At 42.3% G+C, this 16,811-nt stretch overlaps 1 protein-coding gene across 1 annotated transcript in view; it reads left to right on the forward strand.

Moving 5' to 3' along the window:
- Nucleotides 1-888: 888 nt before the first annotated feature.
- The window catches only part of LOC138364603 (WD repeat-containing protein 35-like), a 57,095-nt gene continuing 41,172 nt past the window's right edge, over nt 889-16,811 (forward strand). Inside the window, 8 exon segments of the mRNA XM_069324465.1 lie at nt 889-1,018; nt 2,173-2,284; nt 5,273-5,439; nt 7,614-7,716; nt 10,253-10,413; nt 11,126-11,291; nt 13,174-13,322; nt 14,881-15,099. Coding sequence (XP_069180566.1) covers nt 995-1,018; nt 2,173-2,284; nt 5,273-5,439; nt 7,614-7,716; nt 10,253-10,413; nt 11,126-11,291; nt 13,174-13,322; nt 14,881-15,099 — 1,101 coding nt within the window. The 5' untranslated portion in view covers nt 889-994.

Genomic DNA, 16,811 nt, shown 5'->3' on the forward strand with positions numbered 1-16,811 from the left:
AGCGGTGGATAGGTTACACCGCCCCCCATCCAGTGGGCAGCGGTGGATAGGTTACACCGCCCCCCCCCCCCATCCAGTGGTCAGCGGTGGATATGTTACACCGCCCCCCATCCAGTGGGCAGCGGTGGATAGGTTACACCGCCCCCCATCCAGTGGGCAGTGGTGGATAGGTTACACCGCCCACCATCCAGTGGGCAGCGGTGGATAGGTTACACCGCCCCCCAATCCAGTGGGCAGCGGTGGATAGGTTACACCGCCCCCCATCCAGTGGGCAGTGGTGGATAGGTTACACCGCCCCCCCCCATCCAGTGGTCAGCGGTGGATAGGTTACACCGCCCCCCATCCAGTGGGCAGCAGTGGATAGGTTACACCGCCCCCCCCCCCCATCCAGTGGTCAGCGGTGGATAGGTTACACCGCCCCCCATCCAGTGGGCAGTGGTGGATAGGTTACACTGCCCCCCATCCAGTGGGCAGTGGTGGATAGGTTACACCGCCCCCCATCCAGTGGGCAGCGGTGGATAGGTTACACCGCCCCCCATCCAGTGGGCAGCGGTGGATAGGTTACAATTTTAATAAACATATTATTTCATGGTTAATTTGTCAAAATTTATAATAAGTATACTTAAATAGAATATTATAAATGATAAAAATTCGGTGTTCTGTAGTACATGAGAGACTAAATTATTTAGTTTATTATGAAGCGATCAATGAACTCCAAAAAGATTGCGAGAGTTAAGTCCATGACGTCACGTATTCACAGTATTCATATATGTATATACATGTATAAATAAAGATGTATTTTTTATAATCGTTATGTTAAGGAAGGGCAAGTTTGGATGAGTTAGGTTAGGTTATGTTAGGCTAAGACAGGGTTATTTAATGGGTAGTGATGACGTAGAAGGGTATATCTTTGTGAGTCCCTTTTTGAACCGCACCTGAGTGACATTCCTGTGTTTGTTGATGTTGTGAGGCGGGCTGAGGGCCGGCGGGAGACATGTTCATATATCTCAGTAAGAAGGTACTGTCACTCACCGTCACTCACTGTCACTCTCACTCTCCTCACTGCTCGTGCAGGTGGTGAGGGGCTGCAACATGTGCTCTTACACCTATGGTGTTAGAGAGTGTCCTGGTGTGTGGTGCTGACCTCTCTGTTACCATGGTTACACATCCTCTATCAGAATACAAATATAATAATAATGACAATAAATATTAATATTCTATTTAACAAATACCAGAGGGTTTAATTAAAATGTTTATGTATATCCATATCTCGCTTATATATCTGCATATGGGGGGGATGGGGCAAATGGGAGGGACCTTTGACAAGCCACCGGCTTCCTGTCCTCATCGAGGCCACTATATTAGTGGTCCTCAAGTAATTGAAGTAAATATATTATTATATGCAGTCCCCGTGGCACAGTGGTAAAACACTCGCTAGGCGCTTTGCGAGCGCTTTGGCCTGGGTTGGTATCCTGGCCGGGGAGGATTGACTGGGTGCCAGTCCTTAACTGTGGCTTCTGTTCACCCAGCAGTGAATGGGTGCCTGGTTGTTAAACCATTTGGCGGGTCGTATTCCGGGGGAAAAATTAGGATTAAGCTCGTTGGTTACCGCTGTTGACTTAATACAATTTATCTCGGGTTTGATTCTCAGGGATACAAGTTGCCTCGTGCCCAAGATTGTTTGCTAATGGAGTTTAAAACCTACCCAACCCAACCCACAAACTCAACCCAATACAAACCCACCCTACCAAACCAAACCTCTCAAAACCTAACCCCTAAACCTAACCCAGCACAGACCAACCCAAACTAACACAGTGTAACCCAACCGAGCCTAACTCAACCTAAGATAAGCAAACACATCCTAATGTAATTTACATGAATTTACCTGAGGGCCACTAACACTATTGGCCTCAATGGGGACAAGAAGTTGGTGGCTTGTCAAAGGCCCTGCCATTGTTGTTGAGGATTTTTTTTTAACTTTATTTTGACAGCTGTACAAAAATGATATATTTGGGTCTTGTAGCCCAAGAGAAGGAATGTTGGTGTAGGTTTAGGGGATGGTGTCCCGTGGAGGCTTCCTTAGCTAACCATGTGGATAGCTCAGCAAGCCACAGAGAAAACATGCCAGAAAAAGGAATTTCATTACATTTAGCACCGGATTTATATTTACAGATTGCTATCCCCAACAACACTCGTTTACGATGTGTGGGGTGGAACAAAGATCAGGGATACATCGCGTGTGGCGGAGATGATGGCTTGTTGAAGGTCCTCAAGCTGGAAGCTGGTATGTACACGCTGATGGTTGTTCTAAATGTTTTAATACATTCACCTTATTTTTGAAAGCTGATGCATTGTTGCTTTACATTATGGCTGTACAGAAGGTTCTTGTATATAAATCATACCACTGTGCTTGAATGATTACAATCTCCATGAAAGTGTAGTATAATGCAGGACTGGATGATAATGTATTTATTTATTTATTTATATACAAAATACATTGGATTGAGAAAGTACATACATTGAGGGTTTGAGTGTAACATGTTTGCAAAGCCACTAACACAAATAGAGCCCAATCGAAGCCCAGAGACGTTAGAAGGAACTTTTTCAGTCAGAGACGTTAGAAGGAACTTTTTCAGTCAGAGACGTTAGAAGGAACTTTTTCAGTGTCAGAGTAGTTAACGGATGGAATGCATTAGGCAGTGATGTGGTGGAGGCTGACTCCATACACAGTTTATAATGTAGATATGATAGAGCCCAATAGGCTCAGGAACCTGTACACCAGTTGATTGACAGTTGAGAGGCGGGACCAAAGAGCTAAAGCTCAACCCCCGCAAGCACAAATAGGTGAGTACACAGCATTTCAGGCAGGTCCTAAGCTAAAGAATAAGGATTACAGAATTTGAGTTAAACATAATTATTACATTACAAATTGATAGAATAGATTATATTGATGGAGTTGAATGTCTTTAAGTACTAAATTGGATTAGTTGGTAGCACAAGGTGGGACACTATGAGGATGAAATTAGGTACTTTTTGGACTTTTGTGTAGAGTATAGGTTGGACAACTCTTTTTTAATTCATTAGGAAGAGAGCCATAGACTGGGTCCTTTTATTTGGATGGAGTGTTTGCACGGATGTAGTCTGACTCGGGGTTCTGTTACATCTGTCAGGGAAGAGTTTCAGATCAGGATTACCATTTAGGAATAAGGTTTTGTTTATGTAAGAATAATGGTTATTGGTTTGTGACCTCTGATATTCCCTATACATATTTCAACATACTATAATGATATACCAGTGTGACCACTGGATCAGACGCCCAGTGTTGTGTCCGCTCAGCCACCGGCTCCCCGAACAGAATGTTGTACAGAACAGTATACAGTAGTTGTGTTCTGGCTTTATGTGGTTTGCTTTAGAGTGGTAAATATTCAGTTGTGTTTGTGATGCTTGTTATTATAGTGATATAAACACACAATATGGAGTTTAAGATGTGTATTCTTTTTACCCATTAGTTTTAAGCTTTAGTCATTAATGTTTTTCCTGCCCGAAACGCTTTGCGTAATAGTGGCTTTAGGCATTGTATGTACTAGCTCTATCTATTAACCCAACAAACTTTGTAAAATCTCTTTATGTATGTACCTTACCTAAATAAAAATTATTATTATTATTATTATTATTATTATTATTATTATTATTATTTGATATAGTTTAGTTACAATGTTTGATGTTGGAATGGTATGACGGTGTTGTGACAAGTAGAATCGTAAGATGCTGATGATGTTGGTGATGGTAACATCTGGAAAGACAGCGGTTCGTGGTAGTCCGTAGTTCTGTTGCTGCTACCTGGTGTGTGGCTGGCAATGCTGTGATTTAAATGGTGCCCATATATTCCCGTCCATCCGACTTCTGTTTGAGACCCAGGTTGCTTATAAGTTAGTTGATGGGAACCATCAACCAACTTATAAGCAAAGTTGACTGGGATCTATTGGATGTCATTAGTATTTCATGGAATCCCTGAAAATGTTCTGTTTGTCTTCTTTGTGGGAAATTCGAGTTGCTCTTGAACATTCAGAAGGTCTGCCCATCCCTTGGGAACTGACCCACAATGGTCAACTAACACCCAAGTACCTATTTACTGCAAGGTGAACAGAGGTAACGGGTGTAAGGAGATGCCCCCAGCTGTCTTTCCCTGCCTAGGATCGTAAGTTGAATCTATTGTTAATAAAGTTAATATATTGCAGAGGCTATTACTGGTATGTGGGATTCATGTAAATGTGGAATTCTTTGGGATCATTTATGTACTGTAGGTGCTACATTATTTCTAATGGAGCTTGCTACATGTGCAGGTTTTGCGATGTGGGTAACTTGTACTTGCACTTTTATTCATCAGTACAGAACGTTACCTGGTAAGGTGTTGTGGGTGTGGTAATCCATTGACTCCAATGGTTGGTTTATTTTGAGTTGGATGAAAATGAAGGTGTCACTCGGTTGATACAACTCTATCTCCTTAAATATCTTTAATGTTATTAATGTTTAATTTCATTAAAATGTTTAATGCAAAAGAAGCAGTTTTGGATGTAATAAGCATATTTTTAATAATAATATAGCTTATTCTTATTATAAGTCACAAAAATTAGGCTGTAAAGTTTTATAAAATGCCTTTCTGATATCATTCTGCTTCTCCATAAAGTTATGATCTGTTGTGTGTGTAAGGGTTTAGGGGCAGATCTGGGGTGCCTCAGGATGCTGGTTCCATCCCTGTCCTTCTCTAAAGATTTTCTCATCCCAGCGAGCCCATACATGATTCATGGGAGTCACTGAAGAAAGTATCAATCTTGAAGATACTCTGGCCTCTCAGTGCTTCCTACAATTGCTCTTTGATCTTCCCCTCCCCCTTTCCCAAACAAACAAAATTACCAGGTAAATAAATACTACTGGAACAAAAGTGGATGTGTTCAAGAGTCAATTAGACAACTTCCTGCAGGAAGTGATGGATAAACTAGGTTATAATGGATTTGTGTTCCTGTGGGTTGCTCCAAGCAACTGTCTTTTAGATGAAATTATCACAAAAGACAAGCCTGGCCCCCATGTCTGAATGGGAAATAGACGAACTATTGGAAGTGACTCAAGGTAAACTCCAGATACGCTACTGTGTGACTGCCACTGACAGACTTTGATGAACATCAATCACCTCATTTGTTTACTTTTGTTTCCCACCACCAGGTGACAGCAGTGAATTTGATTCCATTCCTTAATATGAATTATACACTTGTAGGTAAGGATGCAAAGATTAAGGGTTTAGCAGCTCCCTCAAATCTGTCCATGAACCAAACTCTTGAGGGTCATACTGGAACAATTCAAGTTGTTACTTGGAATGAATCTCATCAGAAGCTGACGTCATCCGACCAGAGCGGCCTCATTATTGTATGGATGCTCTACAAGGTGAGACTAAATTTAGATTGTAACACAGTTAAACTCCAAATATTGAGCCTTTGAATATTGTAAACATCACTCCCGAATATGAGGATAATCTCATCAGAGGGCAATGTTTGACTCTTGCCGTCTGTACACCTATTTTGGAGTTTGGTGCAGTATGAACACGGAGGAGTGTTAGGGCCCACCCCCTTGCATAGATGGGGGGAAAGGTGCAGTATGAACACGGAGGAGTGTTAGGGCCCGCCCCCTTGCATAGATGGGGGGAAAAGGTGCAGTATGAACACAGAGGAATGTTTGGGCCCGCCCCCTTGCATAGATGGGGGAAAAGGTGCAGTATGAACACGGAGGAGTGTTAGGGCCCGCCCCCTTGCATAGATGGGGGGAAAGGTGCAGTATGAACACGGAGGAGTGTTAGGGCCCGCCCCCTTGCATAGATGGGGGGAAAAGGTGCAGTATGAACACAGAGGAATGTTTGGGCCCGCCCCCTTGCATAGATGGGGGAAAAGGTGCAGTATGAACACGGAGGAGTGTTAGGGCCCGCCCCCTTGCATAGATGGGGGAAAAGGTGCAGTATGAACACGGAGGAGTGTTAGGGCCCGCCCCCTTGCATAGATGGGGGAAAAGGTGCAGTATGAACACGGAGGAGTGTTAGGGCCCGCCCCCTTGCATAGATGCGGGGAAAAGGTGCAGTATGAACACGGAGGAGTGTTAGGGCCCGCCCCCTTGCATAGATGGGGGAAAAGGTGCAGTATGAACACGGAGGAGTGTTTGGGCCCGCCCCCTTGCATAGATGCGGGGAAAAGGTGCAGTATGAACACGGAGGAATGTTTGGGCCCGCCCCCTTGCATAGATGGGGGAAAAGGTGCAGTATGAACACGGAGGAGTGTTAGGGCCCGCCCCCTTGCATAGATGCGGGGAAAAGGTGCAGTATGAACACGGAGGAATGTTTGGGCCCGCCCTCTTGCATAGATGCGGGGAAAAGGTGCAGTATGAGCACGGAGGAATGTTTGGGCCCGCCCCCTTGCTTAGATGGGGGAAAAGGTGCAGTATGAACACGGAGGAGTGTTAGGGCCCGCCCCCTTGCATAGATGCGGGGAAAAGGTGCAGTATGAACACGGAGGAATGTTTGGGCCCGCCCCCTTGCATAGATGGGGGAAAAGGTGCAGTATGAACACGGAGGAGTGTTAGGGCCCGCCCCCTTGCATAGATGGGGGGAAAAGGTGCAGTATGAACATGGAGGAATGTTTGGGCCCGCCCCCTTGCATAGATGGGGGGAAAAGGTGCAGTATGAACACAGAGGAATGTTTGGGCCCGCCCCCTTGCATAGATGGGGGAAAAGGTGCAGTATGAACACGGAGGAGTGTTAGGGCCCGCCCCCTTGCATAGATGGGGGGAAAGGTGCAGTATGAACACGGAGGAGTGTTAGGGCCCGCCCCCTTGCATAGATGGGGGGAAAAGGTGCAGTATGAACACAGAGGAATGTTTGGGCCCGCCCCCTTGCATAGATGGGGGAAAAGGTGCAGTATGAACACGGAGGAGTGTTAGGGCCCGCCCCCTTGCATAGATGGGGGAAAAGGTGCAGTATGAACATGGAGGAATGTTTGGGCCCGCCCCCTTGCATAGACGGGAGCGGGGAAGACGGGAAGAAAGACTGGCGGAGATGGTGAGTGAGTCTGGATGTGATGATTGAATGTAGACAACACAAGGGATGTGGTAAGGGACAAGACTGAGTCAAAGCTATTTGTATGGAGGCAGTGAATGTATTTGTAATGTTTATGATAATTGACAAGGATCATAATACATATTACAAAGCTGTGGTGTGTTACTGTGACTAGTGGAGTGTGGTAGTGCGTGTTTCTCTGTGATGCTACCTGTATTTACACATAGTGTGAATGATTAAACAAAGAAGTAAACTCTGAGAAAAACTCGTGCAAATGATCGTTGCCTAGGGTGAACAACCCTAACCTTGATGCACCCAACTGCCACCAGATGGTAGCCCAGATCACCAGTGGTACTGGCCAGCCACCCACCTCACTCACTCACTCACCTGGGGCAAGTTGAGAGTATCATAGGTCAGTAGTTGACCTAGTGGGGGGGGGGTCCTTGATAGGCCTAAATACAGGCCTCCTGTTGTTGACAATAGGAAGCGAGATATTCAACAATATATTGTATCCTTTCAGGGTTCGTGGTACGAAGAAATGATCAACAATCGTAATAAGTCTGTGGTGCGAGGCATGGCGTGGAACACTGAAGGACAGAAGATTTGTATTGTATATGAGGATGGTTTGTAATTACAGCTTTTACTCTAGCCTGCAAATGTATTTTGGTGTATTGCTACACAGTTTCTTGATTTAAAATAAACTCACACTGTAAAGATATATTTTGGTTTAGTGATATACAGTTCATGTATAAAAACACACTCACACTGGACACTATCAATTATTATGATAAATTAAAGAAGATGAGCAAGTTTTAAGTGTAGTAGGTAGCTCTGTTCCTGTAATTACCTGAGTGTAATTACCTAAGTGTAGTTACAGGATGAGAGCTACGCTCGTGGTGTCCCGTCTTCCCAGCACTCTTTGTCATATAACGCTTTGAAACTACTGACGGTCTTGGTCTCCACCACCTTCTCACCTAACTTGTTCCAACCGTCTACCACTCTGTTTACAAAAGTGAATTTTCTTATATTTCTTCAGCTGCTTTGTTTAATTAGTTTAATTCTATAACCTCTTGTTCTCGAAGTTCCAGGTCTCAGGAAGACCTGGAACTTCTATCAATTTTATTGATTCCTGTTACTATCTTGTATATAGTGATCATATCTCCTCTTTTTCTTCTATCTTCTAGTTTTGGCATATTTAATACCTCTAAACCCCTCCTCGTAGCTCTTGCCCTTCAGTTCTGGGAACCACTTAGTGGCATGTCGTTGCACCTTTTCCAGTTTGTTGATGTGCTTCTTAAGATATGGGCACCATACAACCACTGCATATTCCAGCTTTGGTCTAATAAAAGTCGTGCACAATTTCTATAGTATTTTTGCCATCCATGTATTTAAAAGTAATTCTGAAGTTTGAAAGCGTAGCATAGGCTCCTCGCACAATGTTCTTAATGTGGTGTTCAGTTTTCTATCTAGAACAACCCCTAGAGCTTTTTCTTTCTTTCTTTATCAGAAGTCTTCAAAGATTTTCCACATAATATATAGGTTGTGTGGGGTCTATATTCTCCTATTCCACATTCCATAACATGGCATTTATGCACATTAAATTCCATTTGCCAAGTGGTGCTCCATATACCTATTTTGTCCAGGTCTTCTTGAAGGGCATGACAATCATCTAAGTTTCTTATCTTTCCTATTATCTTAGCATCATCAGCTAACATGTTCATATAATTCTGTATTCCATCTGGCAGATCATATATGTAGACAATGAACGTCACCAATGCAATAACTGAACCCTATGGTACTCCACTTGTGACATTTCCCCAGTCCGATACATTGCCTCTGATTACTGCCCTCATTTTGCTATCAGAAAATTTTTCATCCATGTTAGAAGCTTACCTGTCACCCCTCCAATATGTTCCAGTTTCCAGAACAACAACTTATGTTGAACTCTCTCGAAAGCCTTTTCTGAGTGGGGGAGCCCCTATGGCTCCCCGGAGCTATCCAGGCTGATATGGATATCCCTAACTTTGGCATCAGTCGATGTGCATGGAGTTCTAGGCCTATCTGGGACTACGAGCCAGAACCTGGCCCCCCCCCCCCTCAGAGAGGCACGAGGAGCAATGGCCTAAAGAAATCCACATGTGATTTTGAGGCATTCTATATTTGCCATTGACTGGAACAGGCACCCTGAAAGGTAAGCACCTCAAAACAAACCCCTATTCTGGTTAAAAACGACGAAAATAGACAAACAAGTGGACAGAACTCCCCAATTGAAAACGAACAAACAAGCATGACGTCACACGAGCTGTGCCGCATGTCTGCTCGGCTCCCCCCTCCCCAGGAGGGGTAAAGGGGGAGTTAAATTAATTTAATGATAATATGATACAGAAGAGCCTAACAAGATAAAGGCTATATACAAGGTTCAGATATCAGTGAACCCAATGATGATGTTCACAGCACAAGACTTTTGTAAAGTTCATTGCCAAGGTGAGATAAAGTTTGACAAGAGCCAGGTGTTCAAGCAGTGTTGTGTGTGGACCCCGACTGGTGACTGCTCAGAGTGGGATGCTTAATTTCTCTCAGTGTTTTAGTGTATGTTCACTTTATAGTTTGAATAGTAGGGGACAGGAAGCCTGTTAGGTTTATTGAGGTCTTTCCTTGGGCCAACTACTGGTCTTCCCAGGATGTAACTTACAACAGTCGCATAACACCTGGATAACTATTACTGCTGGGTGAACGGAGGCATCGGATGAAAGAAAACATGCCCAGTAATATCTGTCCCACCCAGGGATTGACCCCAGTATCCTTAATTGTGAGTCAAGGATGTAGACTACTGTGCTACGGGGTCCATCATGAGGCATGTTACCATTAGTGATAATAAGGCTGTCCTCCTCAACCAATATGAACGAATGTTATCATGTTGTACCTGTTTTACATAAGCACTAATTGTGCAGTATATATACATAGAGTACACAAAATATGGAGTAATATTGTACATGTTCACCACTGTATATGCATAGTTTAATTTTGTAAAGATTACAAAGGGAGATTTGTTTAATAAATGTAAATTCTAATTGTAGTATACTGTAATACATAGGGCATTTACAGTATTTTGTTTCATTGTTTTGTATATTAAATATTTTCATTTTCATGTACCCTCAGGCGCAGTAATTGTAGGAAGTGTGGACGGGAATCGTATCTGGGGTAAGGAGCTGAAAGGCCAGCATCTGATGGGTGTTGAATGGTCACCTGATTCTAGCCTCCTGCTCTTCTCACTTGTCAATGGAGAAGTACACGTGTATGATAATACTGGAGGTTTTGTCGTAAGTGTACAGTTTTATACGCAGTGATATCACAAGAACATTATTTATCTCAGAGAAAATATTGAGACCTTATGATGAGATCGAACACGCATCGCTAGACTCTGCAAACACGTGCGCTAAGAACTGAACTCATAACAGTCCACTGGTAATGCAAGTGGCTGGAAAGTCCAGGGATGTAGGTCTGATCCTATCATACAGCCTCAAAATTTGATCATACTGGGTTATGGTTTTGATAGTAAAATGAACGCATTGAAAAACATTTTGCGTAATGAGATAAATTTTATGAGGTAAAACATTAAATTTGTTAACACTTGTTGACTAAACTACACACTGAAAATTGAAGACGACAACGTTTCGGTTCGTCCTGGACCATCATCAAGTCGATCGTGAAATGTCGTCGTCTCTTCAATTTCTAGTGTGTGGTTTGGTCAAAATTTTTCAGCCACGTTATTGTGACTTTTCATCTGTTAAGACTTGTGTTTATTGTAAGTGTGTGTTTCATAATGTTACATAATTATAAAGTAAAGGTCAGCAATGTATCCTATGTTAACAGTGAAACAATATGTAATAAATTATAGTTAACGTGTGTTTTAAATTTTGAATAAAATAATTATATTCTTTCGACAGGATATAATTTGTAATGACTGGTATATACCAATTCCAGTGTATGGCATTGTAGGTTCTGTACTCTTATAGTCATTGCATGTTTCAGAGCCGACTGAACATCCAGTGCTTGGGTAGTATGGGGTTGGGGGCGGTCGTTGTTGGCCTGACGTGGTACAATGGACGTAATGGCTATGTCGAGCCAGACTGTCCCACGCTAGCCATATGTTATGATAATGGAAGGATGCAAATAATGCGCAACGAGAGTGATGACGGTAAGGGAATTTAGTTTTAAAGCTTTACGTCATCTTTAATACTAGTTAAACAGCACAGAATCTGTACATCAGTTGATTGACAGTTGAGAGGCAGGACCAAAGAGCCAGAGCTCAACCCCCGCGAGCACAATTAGGTAAGTCCTGGCTAAATAATTAGTCTGGGAGTTGGCAGGCCACACTTGTACCTGGATTGTACCTGGATGGGGTTTTGGAAGTTCTTCTACTCCCCAAAACTGGTCCAGGGCCAGGCTTGACTTGTGAGAGCTTGGCCCAACAGGCTGTTATTTGGAGCGGTCCGCAGGCCCGAAAGTGCCTGGATGTGTACTTTTTCGCTACCCAGTTCTATGTAGACCGATTAAGTAAACTGGTTGTTTCTCAAAACACATTGTTGTTGATTTAGGGATGATGACAATCCTAAAATCAGATACACCCTGTTCCTTGAGATCTCTTTCTCTGTGCAGAGTTTCATGCTTTCACTTTTAATGTAGTGCCACCTGAATATCACCTGAATATCACCTGAATATTGCTGTCTGTTTTAGCTGATGTGTTGTTGCCGTCCCTGGCAGTGATTGTCAAGGGCCCTCAGTGTTTCAAAGTATTCTACTCTGTCTCTGTGTACAGCAAGCCAAACAACAGCTTAAAGAAAATTAGGTACTCGAAGGTAACGAGACAAACTGTGATCACCATGTGGTATATAACCCAACCATGATACATCTGACCACCTCTGGTCAGATGTATCATGGTTAGGTTATATACCATATGTATATGGTTATACATGTGGTATGTACATGGTTAGATTATACATCTTGTATCATGGTATATTACCTAACCATGTTACATACCACATGTATAACCATATACATATGGTATATAACCTAACCATGATACATCTGACCAGAGGTGGTCAGATGTATCATGGTTTGGTTATATACCACATGGTGATCACAGTTTGTTCACGTTGAATTCCATCTGCCAAGTGTTAGTCCATACACTTATTTTGTCCAGGTCATCTTGAAGGGCACAACAGTTGTCTAAATCTCTTTATCTTCCCTAGCACTTTAGCATCACCAAACATGTTCAAATAATTCTGTATTACCTCTGGTTTTTTATAGAGACATTGAACATTACCAGTGCTTGAACTGGTGCTGGTGGAGTACCCTGTGGTACTCCACTTCAGTACCACTTTGTGGTACTACATTTCTCCAGTCTATGTAAGTCTATATCAGTCTATATAAGTGGCTAAACAAGAATGTAAGAACTCTTGTATATATAAAATATAGTGCCTCTGAATACTGCCCTCATTGGTTTTCTAGTGTTTGAGTACCACGTTTGTCAGCAAATCATGTCTGTAATTTTGTGGGTTTTGTAGATTAAGACTATGTTTGGCTTTTTCCATATACTGTATCTGCTAAGATTTCTGTTTTTAAAGAGGCCTGAAAAATGATTTGGAGTGGAATGCTCAACTCGGCTCTGCATTCCCTAAGAACTCATGGTGAGACTCCAATCTGGGTGTCTCAGGTGTAGTCTGAGTGCAAAAAAAGTGGTTTCTACTTCATCTCTAGACACTTACTGGTACATTGCTCTCTGAAATCCGTATTGTGTCTTGTTCTCTGAAAACCTCATCATGTACAAACTCACTTTAGAACTGTTCATTTAATGTTTTGCACATTTCCTTATTGTTCTCTGTGCATCTGTTCCCAATATTTGACCTCTAGAGTTTATCCTTTGCATGTAATTTGCTTTTAATAAATTTATAGAATAGGCCTGGTTCATGTTTTTTTTGCATTTGTTTGTGCCATTCCTACATTGTATGTTGGGTTATTTGTTTTCAGCCGTGTTTTTGACTTCTTCTCTGTTTACACTTGATACACTATTATTTCAGTACCTGTCCTGATAGACACCGGGATGAGTGTGTGCGCGTGTCAGTGGAATCACGATGGAAGCGTGATGGCAGTGGCTGGCATCCTTCATCTCTCAGGCATAGGCGAGAAGGATTGCAATGTTGTCCAGTTTTATACTCCCTTTGGTGAGGTAAAATTTGCAAAACAATTTCCAGTGTGTCTTGCATAATTATTGACTATATGTGACATATAAATACTGTAGCTTACTAAGTAACCATTGTGGTCTGATCCTCTGTATTTTTATCAATAAAATATTATTGTCGTCGTTATTGAGAAAAGAGGTTGGAGCCTTGCGGGGCGATTCGAACCTGGACCCTGGGGGGAGGGGACTCCTATTCCACGCCAGAGTACTTACCTGAGTTTATTTGAGAGCAACTAACACTAGTGGCCTTGACGAGGACAGGACGCTGGTGGCTTGTCGAAAGTTCCCCCCATTTGCCTTGATGATCTATTCCAGCTGTACTTTAAACGTTAACAGAGTTTTGGCATTTAGGGCTTCAGCAGATAAGCAGTTCCATGGGTTAATAACTCTGTGGGTAAAAAAGCATCTTCTGTTCTCATGTGGGTAATGTGAGTGCATGCTTGTAATGTGTAAAACCTTGATTTGGTATCAGGTTGATGCCTCGGGAACCCTAGAGGATTCAGTTGAATCTCAAGTTGCATTACTTTACAGTGTATTATGGTCCAGTGGTTTAAGGTGTGGGCTTGGGAGTACCCAGGGTGCATGTTCGGATCCTCCTTTTGGTTCCTGCTGATTTTTTTTGTTGATACATCACATTAATATGATCTGCATTGTTGTTATTATTATTATTATTGTAACTGATGATGGTTAGTCAAGAAATGTTAAGGTTAGGGTGGAATTAGAAGACCATATCTTTCTTATTTCTTTATTCCACAAAAAAGCTACATGCTTCCATTTAAACTCCAATCACTTGGGCTGGGCGGTAAAGCGACAGTCTTGCTTCATGCAGGTCGGCGATTACTTTATAGACCGTCCAAGTGGTTGGGCACCATTCATTTTCCCAGTCCCATCCCAAATCCTTATCCTGACCCCTTCCCAGTACTATATAGTCGTAATGGCTTGGTGCTTTCCCTTGATATTTCCCTTCCCTTCCCTTCCATGTATCAACATAAGGTAAAAGACATGAAGTAATTGAAAACAAAAAAGAATCCTCCTAATAATATGAATCTAACATAAGCAATACTAAAGACCACAAATCACTCTCAGACCTAACAGATGGGAAAGAAGTCTACAGCAAGACTGAAGATTGCTGCTAAAGACATCATAAATCTCATTGTGTTGCAGAATGCAGAACTGTACAGTACTGGTCATCCAGCCAAAGGCATTAGGTGTGAGGTCCTCTTGTGCAAAAGAGGTAACTCACAACAATTACCAATTATTTACTGCTAGGTGAACAGAGACAAATGAGTGGACCAGCCATTTTTATGAAGAGGCAGATCAAGAGAAATGGGCTGAAATCCCAGCACTAAAGCTTTCTATACTTATGGAGAGAGACCAAAGAGAAGTCTTCATAGCTAGCTGTAGTGGAACATTGATTACACTGTATTACTATAATGCATAAATGTTTAATGGTGTAGTGGATAAGAACATGTTTAATGCACCATAGATGTGACATTGGTATTAATGCTTTGTTTATATGATTTACACAAATATATTCTCATTGCAGCATCTGCGAACCCTAAAAGTGCCCGGAAAGCAAATTACTGCTTGTTCCTGGGAGGGTGGATCACTTCGGATTGCATTGGCCGTCGACTCCTTCATCTACTTTGCCAATATCCGTCCAGACTACCGATGGTGTTTTTTTGCCAACACGGTTGTGTATACATATACGAAACCTGAGCGTTCGGAGGCTTGTGTAACGTTTTGGGATACACGCAATAATGAGGTGGGTGATGAACTGTCTTTAAATATGCAGACGAGTCACAATAACCTGGCTGAAGATATGATGACCAAACCACACACCAGAAGATGACGATGATTTGCTTCGTCCTGGATCGTTATCAAGTTGACAATCAACTTGATAATGGTCCTGGACGGACCGAAAAGTTGTTGTTGTCTCTTCATGTTCTGGTGTGCTGTTTGGTCATCATCATGCCTTTAAATACATTCTCTTTGTAGCTTTGCATTACACATCAAAGCCAGAGGTAATATCTAGGCTCTTACTAACTCTCCGACTCGATTTGCTCATCAGACGCGCATGTGTACTATATCTTCTTGCAATGGCTTTAAATCTGCTACCACTTTATTAAGAATCCTTCCCCCACATGTGCTTCGTTTCTCACAGGAGAGATGACAGTATCAAGTTCAAGAGAACATGGCTATAGTTTTAGTGACGTTATACATGTTAAATATTCCATTTCTAACTACAAACAACACTGAGATGCGTCTTCAGAAGTTACCAATATTGTTCATTGATAGAACCTATGTTACCCCAAAGATGGTTTCTGGACTAGTTTGTTAACACTAGCTAAGTAGTGTTTTAGCACTAGCTAAGTAGTTTGTTAACACCTGCTTGGTAGTCTGCTAGCACTAACTAGGTAGTTAACACTAGCCAGGTAGTTTATTAGTACTTGCTAGGTAGTTAGCACTAGCTAGGTAGTTTGTTAGCACTTGTTAGGTAGTTTGATAGCACTAGCTAGGTAGTTTGTTAGCACTTGCCAGGTAGTTTGTTAGCACTTGCTAGGTAGTTTGTTAGCACTAGCTAGGTAGTTTGTTAGCACTTGCCAGGTAGTTTGTTAGCACTTGCTAGGTAGTTTGTTAGCACTAGCTAGGTAGTTTGTTAGCACTTGTTAGGTAGTTTGTTAGCACTAGCTAGGTAGTTTGTTAGCACTTGCCAGGTAGTTTGTTAGCACTTGCTAGGTAGTTTGTTAGCACTAGCTAGGTAGTTTGTTAGCACTAGCTAGGTAGTTTGTTAGCACTTGCTAGGTAGTTAGCACTTGCTAGGTAGTTTGTTAGCACTTGCTAGGTAGTTAGCACTTGCTAGGTAGTTAGCACTTGCTAGGTAGTTAGCACTTGCTAGGTAGTTTGTTAACACTTGCTAGGTAGTTTGTTAGCACTAGCTAGGTAGTTTGTTAGCACTTGCTAGGTAGTTTGTTAGCACTTGCTAGGTAGTTTGTTAACACTTGCTAGGTAGTTTGTTAGCACTTGCTAGGTAGTTTGTTAACACTTGCTAGGTAGTTTGTTAGCACTTGCTAGGTAGTTAGCACTTGCTAGGTAGTTTGTTAGCACTTGCTAGGTAGTTTGTTAGCACTTGCTAGGTAGTTAGCACTTGCTAGGTAGTTTGTTAGCACTTGCTAGGTAGTTAGCACTTGCTAGGTAGTTTGTTAGCACTTGCTAGGTAGTTTGTTAGCACTAGCTAGGTAGTTTGTTAGCACTTGCTAGGTAGTTAGCACTTGCTAGGTAGTTAGCACTTGCTAGGTAGTTTGTTAACACTTGCTAGGTAGTTTGTTAGCACTAGCTAGGTAGTTTGTTAGCACTAGCTAGGTAGTTTGTTAGCACTAGCTAGGTAGTTTGTTAGCACTAGCTAGGTAGTTTGTTAGCACTTGCTAGGTAGTTTGTTAGCACTTGCTAGGTAGTTTGTTAGCACTAGCTAGGTAG

The sequence above is a fragment of the Procambarus clarkii genome, chromosome 14 (assembly GCF_040958095.1).
Source record: "Procambarus clarkii isolate CNS0578487 chromosome 14, FALCON_Pclarkii_2.0, whole genome shotgun sequence".
Lineage (NCBI taxonomy): Eukaryota > Metazoa > Arthropoda > Malacostraca > Decapoda > Cambaridae > Procambarus > Procambarus clarkii.